This window comes from Heptranchias perlo, chromosome 36, assembly GCF_035084215.1.
Source record: "Heptranchias perlo isolate sHepPer1 chromosome 36, sHepPer1.hap1, whole genome shotgun sequence".
NCBI classification, from domain to species: Eukaryota; Metazoa; Chordata; class Chondrichthyes; order Hexanchiformes; family Hexanchidae; genus Heptranchias; species Heptranchias perlo.
In genome coordinates, this window is record NC_090360.1 from 23998904 (window position 1) to 24019579 (window position 20676).

The 20676-nt window shown below is 44.7% G+C and overlaps 1 protein-coding gene across 2 annotated transcripts in view; it reads right to left on the reverse strand.

Moving 5' to 3' along the window:
- Window positions 1–20676, reverse strand: part of LOC137304205 (nuclear factor NF-kappa-B p100 subunit-like) — a 118379-nt gene that overhangs the window by 67228 nt on the left and 30475 nt on the right. For both annotated transcript variants that reach the window (XM_067972766.1, XM_067972767.1), the window contains 2 exons: window positions 2478–2511; window positions 2314–2380 (listed from right to left, as the gene is read on the reverse strand). In XM_067972766.1, the coding sequence (XP_067828867.1) occupies window positions 2314–2380; window positions 2478–2511 (101 nt within the window). The remainder of the gene's footprint in view (window positions 1–2313; window positions 2381–2477; window positions 2512–20676) is intronic.

The following is a 20676-nucleotide window of genomic DNA, read 5'->3' on the forward strand; positions in this document are numbered from 1 at the left end:
ATTGGGGGAAGGCCGATTTTAATAGGATAAGGCAGGATCTGGCCAAAATGGACTGGGATCAGCTGCTTGTAGGAAAATCCGCATCGGAGCAATGGGAGTCTTTCAGAAGGGAGATTGAGACCATACAATGGCAACATGTTCCCGTAAAGGTCAAGGGTGGTTCCAAGAGCTCCAGGGAACCTTGGATGTCAGGGGATATACGAGAATGGATTAGGAAAAAAAGGAGGGCTTTTGGCAGATACAAAAGGCTAAAGACGGAGGAAGCCCTAGAGGAGTACAAAAAGTGCAGGGGGATACTTAAAAAAGAAATTAGGAGATCAAGGAGGGGCCATGAAATAACACTGGCGAGCAAAATAAAGGAAAATCCTAAGATGTTTTATAAGTATATTAAGGGTAAGAGGATGACTAGGGAAAAAATAGGGCCCATTCGGGACAAAAATGGCAATCTGTGTGTGGAGCCGGCAGATGTAGGAGGGGATCTAAATGAATTTTTTGCATCTGTTTTCACTATGGAGAAGGACGATGTAGACATAGAAATACGGCAGGGGGACTGTGATATACTCGAACATATTAACATCGAGTGGGAGGAGGTATTGGCGGTTTTAGCAGGCCTAAAAATGGATAAATCCCCAGGCCCGGACGAAATGTATCCCAGGCTACTGTGTGAGGCAAAGGAGGAGATTGCGGGGGCTCTAACACATATATTCAGAACCTCTCTGGCCACAGGGGATGTGCCAGAGGACTGGAGAACCGCTAATGTAATACCATTATTCAAGAAGGGGAGTAGGGAAAAACCGGGGAACTACAGGCCAGTGAGCCTAACATCAGTGGTAGGAAAATTATTGGAAAAAATTCTGAAGGACAAAATTAGTCTCCACTTGGAGAAGCAAGGATTAATCAGGGATAGTCAACATGGCTTTGTCAAGGGAAGATCATGTCTGACTAATTTGATTGAATTTTTTGAGGGGGTGACTAGGCGTGTGGATGAGGGTAACGCAGTGGATGTGGTATACATGGATTTCAGTAAGGCCTTCGATAAAGTCCCCCACAGGAGACTGGTCAAGAAGGTACGAGCCCATGGAATCCAGGGTGCCTTGGCACTTTGGATACAAAACTGGCTTAGTGGCAGAAGGCAGAGGGTGATGGTCGAAGGTTGTTTTTGTGACTGGAAGCCTGTGGCCAGTGGGGTACCACAGGGATCAGTGCTGGGTCCCTTGCTGTTTGTGGTCTACATTAATGACTTGGATATGAATGTAAAAGGTATGATCAGTAAGTTCGCTGATGATACAAAAATTGGTAGGGTGGTAAATAGCGAGGAGGATAGCCTCAGTCTGCAGGACGATATAGATGGGTTGGTCAGATGGGCGGAACAGTGGCAAATGGAATTTAACCCGGAAAAGTGCGAGGTGATGCACTTTGGAGGGACTAACAAGGCAAGGGAATACACAATGAATGGGAGGACCCTAGGCAAGACAGAGGGTCAGAGGGATCTTGGTGTGCAAGTTCACAGATCCCTGAAGGCGGCGGAACAGGTAGATAAGGTGGTAAAGAAGGCATATGGGATACTTGCCTTTATTAGCCGAGGCATAGAATATAAGAGCAAGGAGGTTATGATGGAGCTGTATAAAACACTGGTTAGGCCACAGCTGGAGTACTGTGTGCAGTTCTGGTCGCCACACTACAGGAAGGATGTGATCGCTTTGGAGAGGGTGCAGAGGAGATTCACCAGGATGTTACCAGGGCTGGAGCGCTTCAGCTATGAAGAGAGACTGGGAAGATTGGGTTTGTTTTCCTTGGAGCAGAGGAGGCTGAGGGGGGACATGATTGAGGTGTACAAAATTATGAGGGGCACAGATAGGATGGATACTAAGGAGCTTTTTCCCTTCGTTGAGGGTACTATAACAAGGGGACATAGATTCAAGGTAAAAGGCGGGAGGTTTAGAGGGGATTTGAGAAAGAACTTTTTCACCCAGAGGGTGGTTGGAGTCTGGAACTCACTGCCTGAAAGGGTTGTGGAGGCAGGAACCCTCACAACATTCAAGAAGCATTTGGATGAGCACTTGAAATGCCATAGCATACAAGGCTACGGACCAAATGCTGGAATATGGGATTAGAGTAGACAGGGCTGATGGCCGGCGCGGACACGATGGGCCGAAGGGCCTCTATCCGTGCTGTATAACTCTATGACTCTATGACACAGGAGCACGAAAGCAGATGTGAAACCAGCTGTGGTGTTTGTACTGGAGCGCTGGTCATTACATTTTGATTGACGTATAAAAGCCCCTCCCATACCTCTATGTCTCCCCTACTTACTTGTCCCGAGAGAAGCCTCAGTGTTGTTTAACATATTCAGATCCAGCTGCCCAAAATCACTGCCATCCTGAGGGTAGAAACAATAATCGGTCAGCAGCTCGATACCTGGCAGAGTGAGAACCAAAAACATTTCTCAAACACTCGGCAGACGCGACAGTACTCACATCTCGGGTTCCCAGACTGTACGTATCGTCCATCCTGAAAGAGAAACAGAAAGTTTGTCCACTGTCACTTCACAATCTCATCAATCAAAATACATTCAGGTAAACAACACTGGAATGTTCAGGGAGGTCACAATCCCTGTGTGCACAACTTAATATCCCGCACCCCACCCCCCAATACAAAAAAAAGAAATGGAACAGCAGTGGGAAATATTTAAAACGGTGATCGAGAGAGTCCAGGGGAAATATATCCCACTAAAAAGCAAGGACATTAGCCAGTAATGAAACACCACGGATGAATAAAGAAATAAGGGTGAAATTGAAACTAAAGAAAAAGGCATACTCTGAGTACATCGACAATAAAGGAGAGGATGAGAAAAGGGAATACAAGAGAGGTTAGGAAAGAAGTCAAAAAAACAATTAGGAAAGCAAACAGGAACTACGACAGTAAATTATTGAGGAATATAAAAAGAAATAGTGAAATAATCTAGAAAGGCATAAATAACAAAAGAAAAATCAGGATAGGGATAGAGCCACTAAAGGATACACACGATAAACTCACAGGAAAAGACAGCGAAATGGCAGAAATATTAAATAATGACTTTGTCTCAGTATTTACCAGGGAGACTGACATAGTGGGCATGAGATTAGAAGAAGAGATCAAAAAAGATATAAAGATATTTAAGATGGAAAGGGGGGAGATAATTGATAAACTAATCAAACTTAGAGAGGATAAAACCCCGGTCCTGATGGATTGCATCCGTGCATATTAAAAGAAGTTATAGGAAGAGATAGCAGAGGCACAATTACATAGATATAAAAATTCATTAGAGAAAAGGGGATAGTGCCAGAGGACTGGTGAACAGATAATGTGATTCCTATATTTAAAAAAGGAAGATAGGACCAGTCCAGGGAACTATAGACCAATTAGCTTAACGTCAGTGGTAGGAAAGATAATGGCACTTTATTTAAAGATGTAATAGAAAAACATCTTGAAACCAAAAATAATAAAGAAAAGTTAGCATGGATTCAAAAATCCATGATCCATGGATCCAAGGGAATGTGGCAAATTGGATCCAAAATGGGCTCAGTGGCAGGAAGCAAAGGGTAATGGTCGACGGGTGTTTTTGTGACTGGAAGGCTGTTTCCAGTGGGGTCCCGCAGGGTTCAGTACTGGGTCCCTTGCTTTTTGTGTATACATTAACAATTTGGACTTAAACGTAGGGGGCACGATTAAGAAATTTGCGAATGACACAAACATAGGTCGTTTGGTTGATAGTGAGGAGGAAAGCTGTAGATTGCAGGAAGATATCAATGGACTGGTCAGGTGGGCAGAAAAGTGGCAAATGGAGTTCAATCCAGAGAAGTGTGAGGTAATGCATTTGGGGAGGGCAAACAAGGCATGAGGATACTGAGCGGTGTAGAGGAAGTGAGGGACCTTGGAGTGCATGTCCACAGATCCCCGAAGGTAGCAGAATAGTTACATAAGGTGGTTAAGAAGGCATATGGAATGCTTTCCTTTATTAGCCGAGGCATAGAATATAAAAGCAGGGATGTTATGCTAGAACTGTATAAAACACTAGTTAGGCCACAGCTTGAGTACTGTGTACAGTTCTGGTCACCACATTACAGGAAGGACGTAATTGCACTCGAGAGAGTACAGAGGAGATTTACGAGGATGTTGCCAGGACTGGAGAATTTTAGCTGTGAGAAAAGATTGGATAGGCTGGGGTTGTTTTCTTTGGAACAGAGGAGGGGAGATTTGATTGAGGTGTACAAAATCATGAGGGGCCGAGATAGAGTGGATAGGAAGGACCTATTTACCTTAGCGGAGGGCTCAATAACCAGGGGGCATAGATTTAAAGTGATTGGTAGAAGGATTAGAGCGGAAATTAGGAAACGTTTTTCACCCAGAGGGTGGTGGGGGTCTGGAACTCACTGCCTGAGAGGGTGGTAGAGGCAGAAACCCTCATCACATTTAAAAAATACCTGGATGTGCACCTGAAGAGCCGTGACCTGCAGGGCTAGAGACCAAATGCGGGAAAGCGGGATTAGACTGGGTTGTTTCTCAGCCAGCACGGACACGATTGGCCGAATGGCCTCCTTCTGTGCCGTAAATTTTCTATGATTCTAAAAGGGAAGGTCATGCTTTGAAGAAAGAGTAGATAAGGGTAATGCAGTGGATGTGATATACTTGGATTTTCAAAAAGGCCTTCCATAAGGTACCGCATTGTTGACTCATGGCTAAGGTCAGAGCATGTGGAGTCAGAGGACAGGTAGCAGAATGGATAGTAAGCTGGCAACAAAACAGAAAACAGAGAGTCGGGGTTAAAGACTGGCAAAAGGTGGGAAGTGGTGTTCCACAGGGATTGGTTCTGGGACCACTGTTGTTCACTATTTACATTAACGATTTGGCCTTGGGATCGGAAGTACAATTTTTAAATTTGCGGGTGACACCAATTTGGGGGTATCGTTAATACTGAGGAAGAATGCGGCAAAATACAAGACGACATCAATAAACTTGCAAAATGAGCGTGTAATTGACAAATGAATTCAAATATATAGAGAAGTGTGAGTTGGTGCATTTTGATGGGAAGAATAAGGAGGCCACATACTGCTTGGATAATAAGAGTCTAAATGAGGTAGAGAAGCAAAGGGATCTCGGGGTACAGATACACAAATCACTAAAAGTAGCGACGCAGGTTAATATGGCTATTAAAAAAAAGTGCCGTAACGATTTACTAGGATGATACCAGGACTGAGAGATTATACATATCAGGAAAGACTGAACAGGCTGGGGCTCTTTTCTCTAGAAAAGAGAAAGCTGAGAGGTGACCTGATAGAGGTTGTTAACATTATGAAGGGGTTTTGATAAGGTAGATGTAGAGATGTTCCCACTTGTGTGAGAGTCCAAAAGTAGGGGTCATAAAAATAAGATAGTCACTCTTTACTCAAAAAGTGGTAAGAATGTGGAACTCGTTACCACATGGAGTAATTGAGGCGATGCATTTAAGGCAAAGCTAGATAAACACATGAGGGAGAAAGGAATAAAAGAATATGCTGATAGGGTGAGATGAAGAGGGGCCAATTGGACCAAATGGCCTGTTTCCATGTTGTAAATTCTATGTAATTCTATTGCGTACTGCTCCTGTTTAATGTGAAATAAATTTGTCCGTTGGTACCTAGCCCTGAGCCTCAGTCTGATAGAGAGGATATTAATTTGCCTATTGAAGATTAAATGATCACATGATATATTCCAGTAAACTGGAATACAGTGACAAGGATTCTCAGTTTGACCCTGGGTCTCGTTACATTTACCCAAATGTTGGACTGGTAAAGTCTCACACTGGTCTGTATGGGACATGAGATCAGCTTATGGGAATGACTGAACCCAAGGATACGAGAGTAAAAACACCCAAAACCTAACGATTACAGCCTTATCTTCAACCAAGACTTGCATCTAGCGACGCTCTGCACACCAGTTACCCTAATATTGCAGAACGAAACCCGACCCTTTCCAATTGCTCTTTGCAACAATCAGTGGGGAGATGGTAAATACGGAGTTTTCTGTAAAACAGACATTGTTGTGCTCTGAGTTTTAAACGAATATATCCTGACGTTCTTGCAGTAGTGATGTCAAACCTCAAACACAAACAGCTTGAAAGCTTTGGCTGCTCGTGTTGCTAATGGACACCTGTCAAATGACAGGACGACAGCCACATGGCGTGTTGTGTCTGACAATTAGATACTTTTCTTTTACTTCATTAATATGTCCAATAAAATATTTGATACAATATATAATGCTCAATTTAATATGCACCATAATATCGCTGGCGTTAATTGGTGTGGAAACAGGTCAATAGCGATAAACGGCTATTCCCACCTCTGTAACATCGCCCGTCTCCGCCCCCGCCACAGCTCATCTGCTGCTGAAACCCTCATCCGTGCTTTTGTTACCTCTAGGCTCGACTATTCCACGCTCTCCTGGCCAGCCTCCATAAACTTCAGCACATCCAAAACTCTGCTGCCCGTATCCTAACTCGCACCAAGTCCCGTTCACCCATTACCCCTGATCTACATTGGCTCCCAGACCGGGAACACCTTGAATTTAAAATTCTCATCCTTGTGTTCAAGTCCCTCCTTGGCCTCACCCCCTCCCTATCTCTCTAACCTCTTCCAGCCCTACAACCCTCTGAGATAGTATGTTACAGCACAGGAGGCCATTCAGCCCATTGTGCCTGTGCTGGCTCTTTGAAAGACCTATCCATTTAGTCCCATTGCCCTGCAAATGTTTTCCTTTCAAATATTTATCCAATTCCCTTTTGAAAGTTATTATTGAATCTGCTTCCACTGCCCTTTCAGGCAGTGAATTCCAGATCATAACAACTCGCTGCCTAACAAAATGTTTCCTCATGTCACCTCTGGCTCTTTTGCCGATCACCTTAAATCTGTGTCCTCTGGTTACCGACCCTTCTGCCGCTAGAAACAGTGTCTCCTTATTTACTCTATCAAAACCCTTCATGATTTTGAACACCTCGATCAAATCTCCCCTTAACCTTCTGTGCTCTAAGGAGAACGACCCCAGCTTCTCCACATAACTGAAGTCCCTCATCCCTGGAACCATTCGAGATCTCTGCACTCCTCCAATTCTGGCCTCTTGCGCATCCCCGATTTTTAAATCGCTCCACCACTGGCGGCTGTGTCTTCAGTTGCCTAGGCCCTAAGATCTGGAATTCCCTCAATAAACCTCTCCACCTTCTTTAAGACGCTCGTTAAAGCTCTTTGACCAAGCTTTTGGTCAGCTGTCCTAATAGTTCCTTATGTGGCTCGGTGTCAGTTTGTGTTTGATAATGCTCCTGTGAAGTGCCTTGGGAAGGTTTACTACTTTAAAGGCGCTATATAAACGCAGGCTGCTGTTGTTTAATCAAATCGTGTTGTCTTTGTTTCAGATCTGTGAGGTGGGGGGGCGTTCATAAACCCCCTGGTCATGTTTCAAAGATCTTGCCCAGACTGCGAGAGTGACTGACTGACTGACGGCTGTTTGAGTCCTGTGGCGAGGCGGAACGGCCCTTGCTTGGCTGAAACTCTCTCTGATGGGCATGAGTCGACAAGAACTTCATCTTACTGAATGATTATTGGCAGCCCGCAGACAATCCCGTGTTTGAAACTTGCAGTCACCAGCTGTAGGGCTGAGTGCTTAACGTTAGTGTCTGTTAACCACAGGGAAGTAGGCTTCAGAGAGTTTACAGTAAACGCTCTTCTGTTTAAATGTCAATTTTTAAGAGAGAAAGTGAATTGCATTTTAGTTGTATACACTGAGGAGTGTATGGAACTGTATATCTCACCACACTAAGCTGTACGCACTTCATTCATTGACTTTATGTAAATTAAACCATTTATTGAATCAAGTCCCTATGTCTCGAGTTGATCAGAATGTTTCGCCAGTCCGTGTGGAAGGAGAGGAGAATCCACGTGACAGCACAGTACAGCCCAGTGTCCAGAGTAACAGTTTTCTGTTAGGATCCTTGGTTTACCTGGACACTGGGCAGTGAGGTGCATTCGGGGTAACAGGGGGTGGGATATTTGCTGACGGTTTTACCTTCACTGGTCAATCCTGAGAAAATATCGAGCATAAAAACTCAAAATCGCAGTGACTGGGTTCTCCTGCACTCTCCCTCCGACTGCCCCACGCCTGCCCAGTTTACAGTTTGGTTATATGTCAAACACAAGCTTGAGGAGGCCTGTAACGGGGCCTGTAACAGGGGGCTGGGTTGGGTTGAAGGGGCCTGGGTCTAATCCAGTGTATTGCTGAAGCAGAACCTGAGGTGAAGCTCACTGGAGGAGAGGAAACCCCCCAGAACACCAGCACTGCAACAGGATGTGTATTCTGATCAACCAGGAATTTCCTATGTCTTGCCGCACCCGCTCAACTCGCACCTTTCACAACAAGTACACAGGAAATGGTTTACTCAGAGGCACATTCACCTACTAAAAAAAGGTTCCTTCTGCCACCAAACCCTGCTCCTCATTTTAAATCGAACTCTGAATAGAAATTTCTGTCCTGTTTTGAGAATGAGTCAAGCTATCATAAACGATGGCTCCCCCCGCTCTCCCCACCGCGAGGTGGCTTCCCCCCACCCCTCTCCCCACCCTCCGACCCTCCCCACTGATTGACTAACAGTTCTGAGGCAGCATTGGGTCTGGCCATGTCAGCACTTGTATAACTGGTAGTCGGCCGTACGCTGAGAGCGGAGCAATTTGTGAATACTCCACCTACGCATGTGAAAGCAATTCTGACACGGGGGAGTTTTTCTAATTCTGTTATTCTGAACCTCCTGGTTGTTCCAGGAAAAGTGGTGACACCAATTGTCCCATCCGACCAAAGCATTATATCATTCGTCTACTATTTGCCTACATCTCCCCACCTACACTTGTGAAAGTGGTGTCACGGAGAAAGGAGACTCAACATTTAGTTATCTTGAGATTCATTAAAAAGGGGAAACAGTTTTATTCGGAATAAATGCACTTTATAACTAACTCAATCTGTACAAGTGACTCCTACTCCTGAATATGCCAGTATTGGGCTGTCCCTTGTATATTTCTCACTGCCCTTGTTTAATATCTCCCAGACAAGGGTGGGAGGTGAATTTCTCTCACAATTACTTGGCAAGATTGCAGTCCTGTGCAGGTGTGGTCAGTGAGACCAAATATCAGCCTCTTCCCTACCTCCCCGTCATCTCCCCTCCCTCGCCCCCCGGCCTTTCATCAGTTTCGCCTCTAATCCTCTTTGGCCTGTTGGGGTTTCACCATCCCACCGACAGACGCTCATCGATAACAAAAGTAAATTTTAATCGTTTTAAAAAACAAAAATGACGACAAAAGATCCTTTATGATGAGCTGGGTAGTTTCGAGAAGCACAGTACAGAACAACTCCTCATTCAGCATGAACCATCAGTCTCACTCAAAGCCACGGGATGGCTGTTGCATAACATAGAAGAGCAGCCCAACTGCATCAGTGTGACATCTCTCCAAGTAGAGGGAGCTTTACTCCATTTAACCCGTGCTGTACCTTCCCTGGGAGTGTTTGATGGGACAGTGTAGAGGGAGCTTTACTCCATTTAACCCGTGCTGTACCTTCCCTGGGAGTGTTTGATGGGACAGTGTAGAGGGAGCTTTACTCCATTTAACCCGTGCTGTACCTTCCCTGGGAGTGTTTGATGGGACAGTGTAGAGGGAGCTTTACTCTGTATCTAACCCGTGCTGTACCTGCCCTGGGAGTGTTTGATGGGACAGTGTAGAGGGAGCTTTACTCTGTATCTAACCCGTGCTATACCTGCCCTGGGAGTGTTTGATGGGACAGTGTAGAGGGAGCTTTACTCTGTATCTAACCCGTGCTGTACCTGACTGGGAGTGTTTGATGGGACAGTGTAGAGGGAGCTTTACTCTGTATCTAACCCGTGCTGTACCTGCCCTGGGAGTGTTTGATGGGACAGTGTAGAGGGAGCTTTACTCTGTATCTAACCCGTGCTGTACCTGCCCTGGGAGTGTTTGATGGGACAGTGTAGAGGGAGCTTTACTCTGTATCTAACCCGTGCTGTACCTGCCCTGGGAATGTTTGATGGGACAGTGTAGAGGGAGCTTTACTCTGTATCTAACCCGTGCTGTACCTGCCCTGGGAATGTTTGATGGGACAGTGTAGAGGGAGCTTTACTCTGTATCTAATCCGTGCTGTGCCTGCCCTGGGAATGTTTGATGGGACAGTGTAGAGGGAGCTTTACTCTGTATCTAACCCGTGCTGTGCCTGCCCTGGGAGTGTTTGATGGGACAGTGTAGAGGGAGCTTTACTCTGTATCTAACCCGTGCTGTACCTGCCCTGGGAATGTTTGATGGGACAGTGTAGAGGGAGCTTTACTCTGTATCTAACCCGTGCTGTACCTGCCCTGGGAATGTTTGATGGGACAGTGTAGAGGGAGCTTTACTCTGTATCTAATCCGTGCTGTGCCTGCCCTGGGAATGTTTGATGGGACAGTGTAGAGGGAGCTTTACTCTGTATCTAACCCGTGCTGTACCTGCCCTGGGAATGTTTGATGGGACAGTGTAGAGGGAGCTTTACTCTGTATCTAATCCGTGCTGTGCCTGCCCTGGGAATGTTTGATGGGACAGTGTAGAGGGAGCTTTACTCTGTATCTAACCCGTGCTGTGCCTGCCCTGGGAGTGTTTGATGGGACAGTGTAGAGGGAGCTTTACTCTGTATCTAACCCGTGCTGTGCCTGCCCTGGGAGTGTTTGATGGGACAGTGTAGAGGGAGCTTTACTCTGTATCTAACCCGTGCTGTGCCTGCCCTGGGAGTGTTTGATATTTGCTGAAAAAGTGTTCCTTTCCCAGCACTTCCATCCCTCATGTTGATCAATAAATTCACAATAGAAAAATTGAAGATAACTTCCTCTGGTCATAATACAAGTAAGAGTTTGAAACAAACTGATACGTTTTGACCAACGTGACATTAATTCAAACTGAGAATTACTCTGGTTAAAGATTCCTCTCCCCACAACTGACAAGAATATCACTGCGTTGGGCCCTGGAATATACATAGGAAGTAACTTGATGGAATTAAATTTAAGGACCAACGTTACAAATCCCACTGGGAGCTGTGTTCATCAACCCATCCCGTACAGTCAGGGTTCAAATTAACCAAAATCATTTTGTTATTTGATGAATTCAATTCTAAGGAACTGTGGGACATTCCCAAGTGTACTCTCAACTGAAAATACAATTGAGAATTTCCCAAGAGTTTCAACTGATACAGGAAGTGGGGCCAAGGTTTCAGTGAGTATTTCTGGGAAATAGCTGAGCAATACAAACCATAAAGGTCCCAGATTTGATCCTTGATCTGTGCAGGGATAACTGGGATAGCAATGAGAGTGTTAGACTTGGCCGTAGGTAGAGGGAAGGAGCAAACTCCAAAGCCTGTGACTCTTGCTGACAGATCACGTCAATAATAGCCACTTGTGAAAAACATGCATGAGAAACTGAGGCACAAGAGGAATCGCCTGGGCCTGATGGTGCTAAGATTGTCTGGCAGCACACTCTCATCACGCTCCTCTTAAAGCAACAGTGCATTAGAGCAACCTGTCTCAGTATTCAGTTACTCTGAATAGGGAATAGGCTATTTTAGATCTTGTATTGTGTAATGAGAGAAGGTGAATTAATAATCTCATAGTAAAGGATCCTCTGGGGAAGAGTAATCATAATATAATATAATTTCACATTGAGTTTGAGCGATATACTTAAGTCCGAAACTAGAGTCTTAAAAATAAAGCCAATTATATAGGTATGAAGGGCGTGTTGGCTAAGGTAGGTTGGGAAATTAGATTAAAAGCTATGACGGTAGATAAGCAGTGGCAGACATTTAAAGAATTATTTCATAATTGTCAACAAATATACATTCCATTGAGAAATAAAAACTCTACGGGAAAAGTGATCCATCCATGGCTAACTAAAGAAGTTAAGGATAGTATTAGATTAAAAGAAGAGGCTTATAATGTTGCGAAGAATAATAGTAAGCCTGAGGATTGGGAGAGTTTCAGAAACCTGCAAAGGACGACCAAAAAATTGACAAAAGAGGGGGAAAAAAAATAGGAGAGTAAACTAGCAAAAAATATAAAAGCAGATTGTAAGAGCTTCTACAGTTATATAAAAAGGAAGAGATTAGCAAAAGTAAACATTGGTCCCTTAGAGGCTGAGACAGGAAAAATTATAATGGGGAATAAGGAAATTGCAGAGACATTAAACAAATATTTTGTATCTGTCTTCACTGTAGAAGACACAAAAAGCATACCAGAAATAGTGGGAAACCAAGGGGCTAATGAGAGTGAGGACCTTAAAATAATTAATATCAGTAGAGAAAAAGTAATGGGACTAAAAGCCGACAAATCCCCTGGACCTGATGGCCTACATCCAAGGGTTCTAAAAGAGGTGGCTGCAGAGATAGTGGATGCATTGGTTGTGATCTTCCAAAATTACCTAGATTCTAGAACGGTCCCCGTGGATTGGAAGGTGGCAAATGTAACACTGCTATTCAAGAAAGGAGGGAAAGAGAAAACAGGGAACTACAGGCTAATTAGCCTGACATCAGTTGGCGGGAAAATGCTGAAATCCATCATTAAGGATGTGGTAACAGGGCATTAGAAAATCATAATATGATTAGGCAGAGTCAACATGGTTTTATGAAAGGGAAATTGTGTTTGATAAATTTATTAAGAGTTTTTTGAGGATGTAACTAGCAGGGTAGATAAAGGGGAATCAATGGATGTAGCATATTTGGATTTTCAAAAGGCATTCGATAAGGTGCCACACAAAAGGTTGTTATGCAAGATAAGGGCTCATGGGGTTGGGGGTAATTTATTAGCATGGATAGAGGATTGGTTAACAGACAGAAAAGAGAGTAGGGATAAACGGTTCATTTTCAGGTTGGCAGGGTGTAACTAGTGGGGTGCCGCAAGGATCAGTGCTTGGGCCTCAGCTATTTACAATCTATATTCCATGACTTAGATAAAGGGACCGAGTGTAATGTATCCAAGTTTGCTGACGATACAAAGCTAGGTGGGAAAGTAAACAGTGAGGAGGACACAAAGGGTCTGCAAAGGGATATAGACAGGTTAAGTGAGTGGGCAAGGTGGCAGATGGAGTATAATGTGGGGAAATGTGAGGTTATTCACTTTGGTAGGGATAGAAAAACAGAATATTTTTTAAAATGGTGAGAAATTATTGAATGTTGGTGTTCAGGGAGATTTGGGTGTCCCTGCACATGAAACACAAAGTTATCATGCAGGTACAGCAAGCAATTAGGAAGGCAAATGGCACGTTGGCCTTTATTGCAAAAGGGTTGGAGTACAAAAATAAGGAAGTCTTGCTACAGTTGTACTTTGGTGAGACCACATCTGGAGCACTGTGCACAGTTTTGGTCTCTTTACCTAAGGAAGGATACACTTGCCTTACAGGGGGTGCAACGAAGGTTCACTAGATTGATTCCTGGGATGAGAGCGTTGTCCTATGATGAGAGATTGAGTAGAATGGGCCCATACTCTCTGGAGTTTAGAAGAATGAGAGGTGATCTCATTGATACATATAAGTTTCTGAGGGGGCTTGACGGGGTAGATGCCGAGAGGTTGTTTCCCCTGGCTGGAGAGTCTAGAACTAGAGGACATAGTTTTAAATGGACAACCCTTATCCTCAGACTAAGATGGGGAGGAATTTCTTCACTCAGAGGGTTGAGAGTCTTTGGAATTCTCTACCCCAGAGGGCAGTGGATGCTGAGTCGTTGAATATATTCAAGGCTGAGATAGATAGATTCTTGGATTCTAGGGGAATCAAGGGATATGGGGATCGGGCGGGAAAGTGGAGTTGAGGTCGAAGATCAGCCATGATCTTACTGAATGGCGGAGCAGGCTCGAGGGGCCGAATGGCCTATTCCTGCTCCTGCTCCTATTTCTTATGTTCTCTAGTTACTTTTATCAACACTAAAAAAGCAGCATATACCAACAGCAATCCCAACTATACCCAACACAATACCATCCAATGCCTACAGCAATCCCAACTATATGTTCCAATAGCTACCTGATGGTGAGGTGGTGTGTATATTGGATGGGCGGGCATGCATTGGTGAGGTAGGTGTGTACAGTGCATGGGCGGGCATGTGTTGGTGAGGTAGGTGTGTACAGTGGGGATGGGTGGGCATGTGTTGGTGAGGTAGGTGTGTACAGTGGGGATGGGTGGGCATGTGTTGGAGAGATAGGTGTGTACAGTGGGGATGGGCGGGCATGTGTTGGAGAGATAGGTGTGTACAGTGGGGATGGGCGGGCATGTGTTGGTGAGGTAGGTGTGTACAGTGGGGATGGGCAGGCATGTGTTGGTGAGGTAGGTGTGTACAGTGGGGATGGGCGGGCATGTGTTGGAGAGATAGGTGTGTACAGTGGGGATGGGCGGGCATGTGTTGGAGAGATAGGTGTGTACAGTGGGGATGGGCGGGCATGTGTTGGTGAGGTAGGTGTGTACAGTGGGGATGGGCGGGCATGTGTTGGTGAGGTAGGTGTGTACAGTGGGGATGGGCGGGCATGTGTTGGTGAGGTAGGTGTGTACAGTGCATGGGCGGGCATGTGTTGGTGAGGTAGGTGTGTACAGTGGGGATGGGCGGGCATGTGTTGGTGAGGTAGGTGTGTACAGTGGGGATGGGCGGGCATGTGTTGGTGAGGTAGGTGTGTACAGTGCATGGGCGGGCATGTGTTGGTGAGGTAGGTGTGTACAGTGGGGATGGGCGGGCATGTGTTGGAGAGATAGGTGTGTACAGTGGGGATGGGCGGGCATGTGTTGGAGAGATAGGTGTGTACAGTAGCCCTGGAATTTCCCTCTCACACAGATGAAGGATAATAATTTTACTTCCTTCTTTTCAGCATAATTTTTGCTATTCAATTTTATAGAATGACACAGCATTAATTCAGGAAGTCGCCTTTATTAAAATACGACCAGAAAGCTTAAATCTCGCTTCATGTATAAACAAAATAGAAATCTTGTGTAGTTTACATCAATCAAAGGGCACTGCCATCTGATTACTGTAGCTCACTACTTTTCTTCTGTTAATTTTGTGTTCAAATTGAGGGATATTAGTGTTGGAAATGGAACACTTTCCCATTTCAGGCATCCAGCCTTAGCATCAAACACTCCCAGGGCAGGGTTAGATAGAAAGCTTCTTCTGCTCTGCATGATAATATGCTTCAGCCCCAGTGGGATATTTGTAAACTCAAATTTATTTCAAATTGAAACCCTACAGCCAACAGAGGAAACTTTCATTCAGTCAGTCTCGAAAGTGTTGGAACCTCGATCCTGGAGGTGAAAGACCAATGTCTACTGCATTGCCCCAACAGTGCCCAATTATTGTCATGCCAATCCGCTGTTTATACCCTCTCCCCCCGCCCCGTCCTCTGCAGTGTCCAATTACAGTCCTCCCACTGGCCCCTCCCACTGGCCCGATTCCTGGCCCCTCCCATTGCCCCGATTCCTGGCCCCTCCCACTGCCCCGATTCCTGGCCCCTCCCACTGCCCCGATTCCTGGCCCCTCCCACTGCCCCGATTCCTGGCCCCTCCCACTGCCCCGATTCCTGGCCCCTCCCACTGCCCCGATTCCTGGCCCCTCCCACTGCCCCGATTCCTGGCCCCTCCCACTGCCCCGATTCCTGGCCCCCGGGAGGGTGCAGGTTCATCACCAATCTGCCCCACTTCAAGGTTCTGCAAAATTCGACAGTTATTGTCCCTCAAGCTGATTGGTGGGTCCAGTCAGACCTCCCCCACTACCCCACTCAAGCTGATGGACAAAGCTTCCATTTGACCAAATTGCCCACTGGGTAAAGGCACTGCCATGCAGGCCAGCAGGTCACAGATTGAATCCCCAGCTTGTGCTAATTTAGCTGACCTGAGCGAGGGAGCATTCAGGCTCCATGGCCCCAGGCTGAGGGGATAAAATTGCTCATATACCAGAGGGTGGCCACATGTAGGGGACCCGTACACAGCAAAGGTCAGTGACTGTAACAAAGAGGGAAAAAGTTGGTTAATAAAAGTGGGGCCTCGCTACTCTCTCCAGCTGCCTGAAAAACTTCTCCAATTGTCTCCAATAGTAACCTAGCTCTGATCTCACTAACTGACTCGGAATTATTCTGCAGCAAAAGGCTCCTTGGACCCTACAATTGAACAGAAGCAGGGAGCGGGGCAGTCAGGCTCAGGACAGATCTGGTCAGTGGGTGACCTGGTCAAACATACGATTCTGAGAACTTGTTTTTAGAAGTATCTCCTTTAGACGGACATGACTAGCAGTTCCTGGGGTTCATAGTCCAAGGGTAAATACACATAAGGAAGAATAGCAGGAACGTCTCAGTCCATACTGAGGAACCAGTCACAGCTTAAAGCAATGGGGCCATTAACAATGAGCTTGGTGTCCCAGCGGGGGAAGGAGGGAGGGAGGGAGGGAAGGAGGGAGGGAGGGAGTGAGTGTCACACTCAGAGCGTGGATGCCCGTCACAGTCACAACACTCTGTACACTCCTGGATAAATGGCCCAGGAGCACTTTACCAAAGGGTTTCCTGCAAGAGTGCAACCACATCGCGGAAAAGAATCAATGCTTTCAGGACAGTAATGAAAAACTGGGCACTCACGCTTTCCCATCTTGTATCTGTGAAGTGATTTGTACTTTTGAAGATGGCACTTTGAGCTGTTGGACAGCTGGTCAGTGGCTCGATGTCTGGTGATGAATAATACTCAGGGACTCGGCAATGGAAAGTTTTACTCTGTCTTTTCTTATGTTATCAAAGGATGGTAAAAATTACCCTGCACCAATTATTCCACAAATAAATGGATTTGCAGATCACAGTTCCTAAAACCATACCTTGACGTGAAGAATCACAAAGTATTGTAAGCATGCTGCCAATCACACTGTTTCCTGTCGGACAATCCATGTTCTAACAAACCTCCACATAAACATTTCCCGACCCTCTCCCTTCATTCTTTTGGTCATGATTTTTCTTTATTCCCTCTAGTTACCAACTCAACTACTAGTGGAAATAGCTTTTCCCGATTTACCTCATTTTGAACCCTCCATCGGTTCTCCTCTAATGAAAAGAGCCCCAGTTTCTCCTCATAGCCATAGTCCCACATCCCATACACCATGTTAGTGAATCTCTTCTGCACCCTCTCCATGGCCTTCACATTTTTCCTAAAGTAAAGTTGGCCACAATATTCTAACTGCAGCGTAACCAAGGATTTGTATCAGTTTATCATTACCTCTTCACTTTTGTAACTTATATCCCTATTTATAAACGCTAGGATCACATTTGTATTTTTTTTATATAAAAAAGCTCTTTTAACTGTCCTCTGAACCCCTCCGTCTCACTGCCCCTCTACTCTTAAGTTTTACCATTTAGTGTATTTTTCCTCTCATTCTTCCTCCAAAATGGATCATCTCGCATTTCTCTGGTATCTCTCTGCTCAATCTACTAACCTGTCTCTGTCCTCCTCACAGTTAACCACACTCTCTGATTTTGTGTCATCTGCAAATACTGATAGTGATCTGTATCCAAGTCCAGATCACTTATAAATACCAAGAGCAATAGTCACTGTTTACAGCCCCCCACAGACATCAAACGCAGCCATTAATTACCACTCACCATTTTCTGGCTGCTCCAATCCCTTTAATACCCAGAGCCTTCATTTTAATCAACAATCTCCTATTTGGCACCTTATCCATCACCTTTTGAATATCTATACACACAATGTCCACTGTATTTCCTTTGCAATAGACTTCCCTCTAGTCTAAAAATCACCCATTAACCACCACTGTCTTCTATCCTTTAACCAATTCCCTACCTATGCTGTCTACTCCCTTAACATCACGTGCCTTAATTTATCAACAAGACACAACAATACGATGTGACATTAGGCTTATATTCAGGGCTGGTTTTGGGCCACTGGCTTTTCTGGGCGTGTGTCGGGGTTTAAGAGGCCTTGCTGAGCTTTAGCTTGAATTCCAGGGGTTCTCTTTCCATCTCCCTTTAAAACATCTCAGCTAACTTTGTCTCAATGGCTTTAGCACACTGCATTCCAATTTCTCACCATCTTTTTGGTAAAGAAACTTATAACCAGCATAGGTCCAATTGTAAGACTATATTAGTACACTGGAAAGGGGACAGTGAAGATTCACGAGAATGATAGTGAGGAATGAGAGGTTTTTGTTATGAAGGCTCAAAAAAATTGGAGCCTTTTCATTTGACCAGAGGAGTTTAAGGGGAATCTAATAGAAGTTTTCAAAATAATAAAAAGGAGAGCAGATAGTGAAAGATTGTTCCCACTGGTTGCTGCATCTGTAGCAAAGGGCACAGACTGAGGATTATTAGGAGAAGAACAAAGGGAGGAATTAGAAGCTTTTCCACACAGAGAGTTATTAGAACAGGAAACACTTCACCACATGAGGCTAAAAAATAATTGCACAAGTATCTGAAAAGAATATAAAAGGAGACGGGCAAAAGGCAGGGAAATGGGATTACAGTGGGCAGCTCCAGTTGAAGAGCTAGCACAGATAAAGGCACGATGGGCTAAATGGCCTCCTCCTGTGCTACAATTTCTATGATTCCATATCCCCTTATTCTGGATTCACCAACCAGAGGGAAAGGTTAATCCCTGTCAATTCTCTTCATTATTTTAAACACTTCAAACTGATGTCTTCCTAATCTCTTCATCTCCAACAAATTTACCTCACGTTTACCCATTTCTCATCACAGCTCAATCCCTTCATCCCGGGTACCAGCCTGGTGAATTGCTGCTGCACTTCCTCCAATGTATCCTTCCTAAGCTGGAATCCAAAACAACCGCCCCGTGCACAGCGCTGCCCCGCGCCCTGCGTATAGCAACAGTGGTATTTCTCTGATTTTATATTCCATATCTTGTGACGTCCCATTTGTCTTTTTGATCACTCTTTGTGCCCGTGAGCAAGCTTTTAATGATTTATGTGTCTGGATCCTTTTGGTCATCATCTTCACAAAAAAAAAACTCCACCATCTCCCTTAGTATTATCTCAAACTTGGATAACCATCTTCTATTCCCAAAAAATGGCCGTTCATTACCTATGGGTCACCACTTGTTGTTATTAACTGCCAATCCGACAATGATCCTTTTATCCCATCTGTCTCCATCACCTAGAATCATACAATGATATAGCACAGAGGAGGCCATTTGGCCCATCGTGCCTGTGCCAGCTCTTTCAAAAGGAGCTATTCCAGTTCGTCCCATTCCCCTGCTCTTTCCCCATTGCCCTGCAAATTCTTTCCCTTCAAGTATTTATCCAATTCCCTTTTGAAAGTTACTATTGAATCTGTTTCCACCGCCCTTTCAGGCAGCGCATTCCAGATCAGAACAACTCGCTGTGTAAATTTTTTTTCCTCATGTTGTCTCTGATTCTTTTGCCAATTAGCTTAAATCTGTGTCCTCTGATTACTGACCCTTCTGCCACAGTTTCTCCTTATTTACTCTGTCAAAACCCTTCATAATTTTGAACACGTCCATCAAATCTCCCCTTAACCTTCTCTGCTCTAAGGAGAATAACCCCAGCCTCTCCATATTACTGAAGTCTTCCATCCCCGGTACCATTCTAGTAAATCTCCTCTGCACCCTCTCTAAGGCCTTGACATCTTTCCTAAAGTGCAGTGCCCAGAATTGAACACAATACTCCAGCTGAGGCCTAACCAGTGTTTTATAAAAGTTTAGCATAACTTCCTTGCTTTTGTACCCTATGCCTCTATTTATAAAGCCAAGGATCCCATATGCTTTTTTTAAACAGCCTTCTCAACTTGTCCTGCCACCTTCAAAGATTTGTGCATGTGCACCCCCAGGTCTCTCTCTGTTCCTGCACCCGCTTTAAAATTGTACCATTTAGTTTATATTGCCTCTCCTCATTCTTTCTACCAAAATGCATCACTTCGCACTTTTCTGAATTAAATTTCATCAGTCTATGTCCTCCTGAAATCTGTTTCTATCCTCTGTTTATTACATTTCTGAGTTTCTTGTCATCTTCAAACTTTGAAATTATGCTCAGAATACCCAAGTCCAGGTCATTAATATGTATCAAAAAGAGCAGTGGTCCTAATACTGACCCCTGGGGAACACCACTGTATACTTCCCTCCGGTCTTAAAAATAACCGTTCACCACTACTCTCTGCTTTCTGTCCCTTAGCCAATTTTGTATCCAAGCTGCCACTGTCTCTTTAATCCCATGGGCTTCAATTTTGTTAACAAGTCTATTATGTGGTACTTTATCAAACGCCTTCTGAAAGTCCATATACACAACATCAACCGCACTACCCTCGTCAACCCTCTGCGTTACTTCATCTCCCAACCAGTTTCCTATCTATGTTATGAGATTGCCATCCATTCCCTTCAATCTCTTGTGCAGAACCTTATCAAGTGCCTTCTAAAATTTGACGTATACGATATTCATTGATTCTCCTCGATTCACCATTTGTGACTCTATCAGGTTGGTTTGATATGAGCTTCCTCTCACAAACCTAATCTGCTTATATTTCAAAGTGTTCTCTGTCCCTGATAATGAATTCTTGCAATTTTTCCACTGCTGACGCTCACGGGATGATAGTTATTTAGTTTGCCCCTT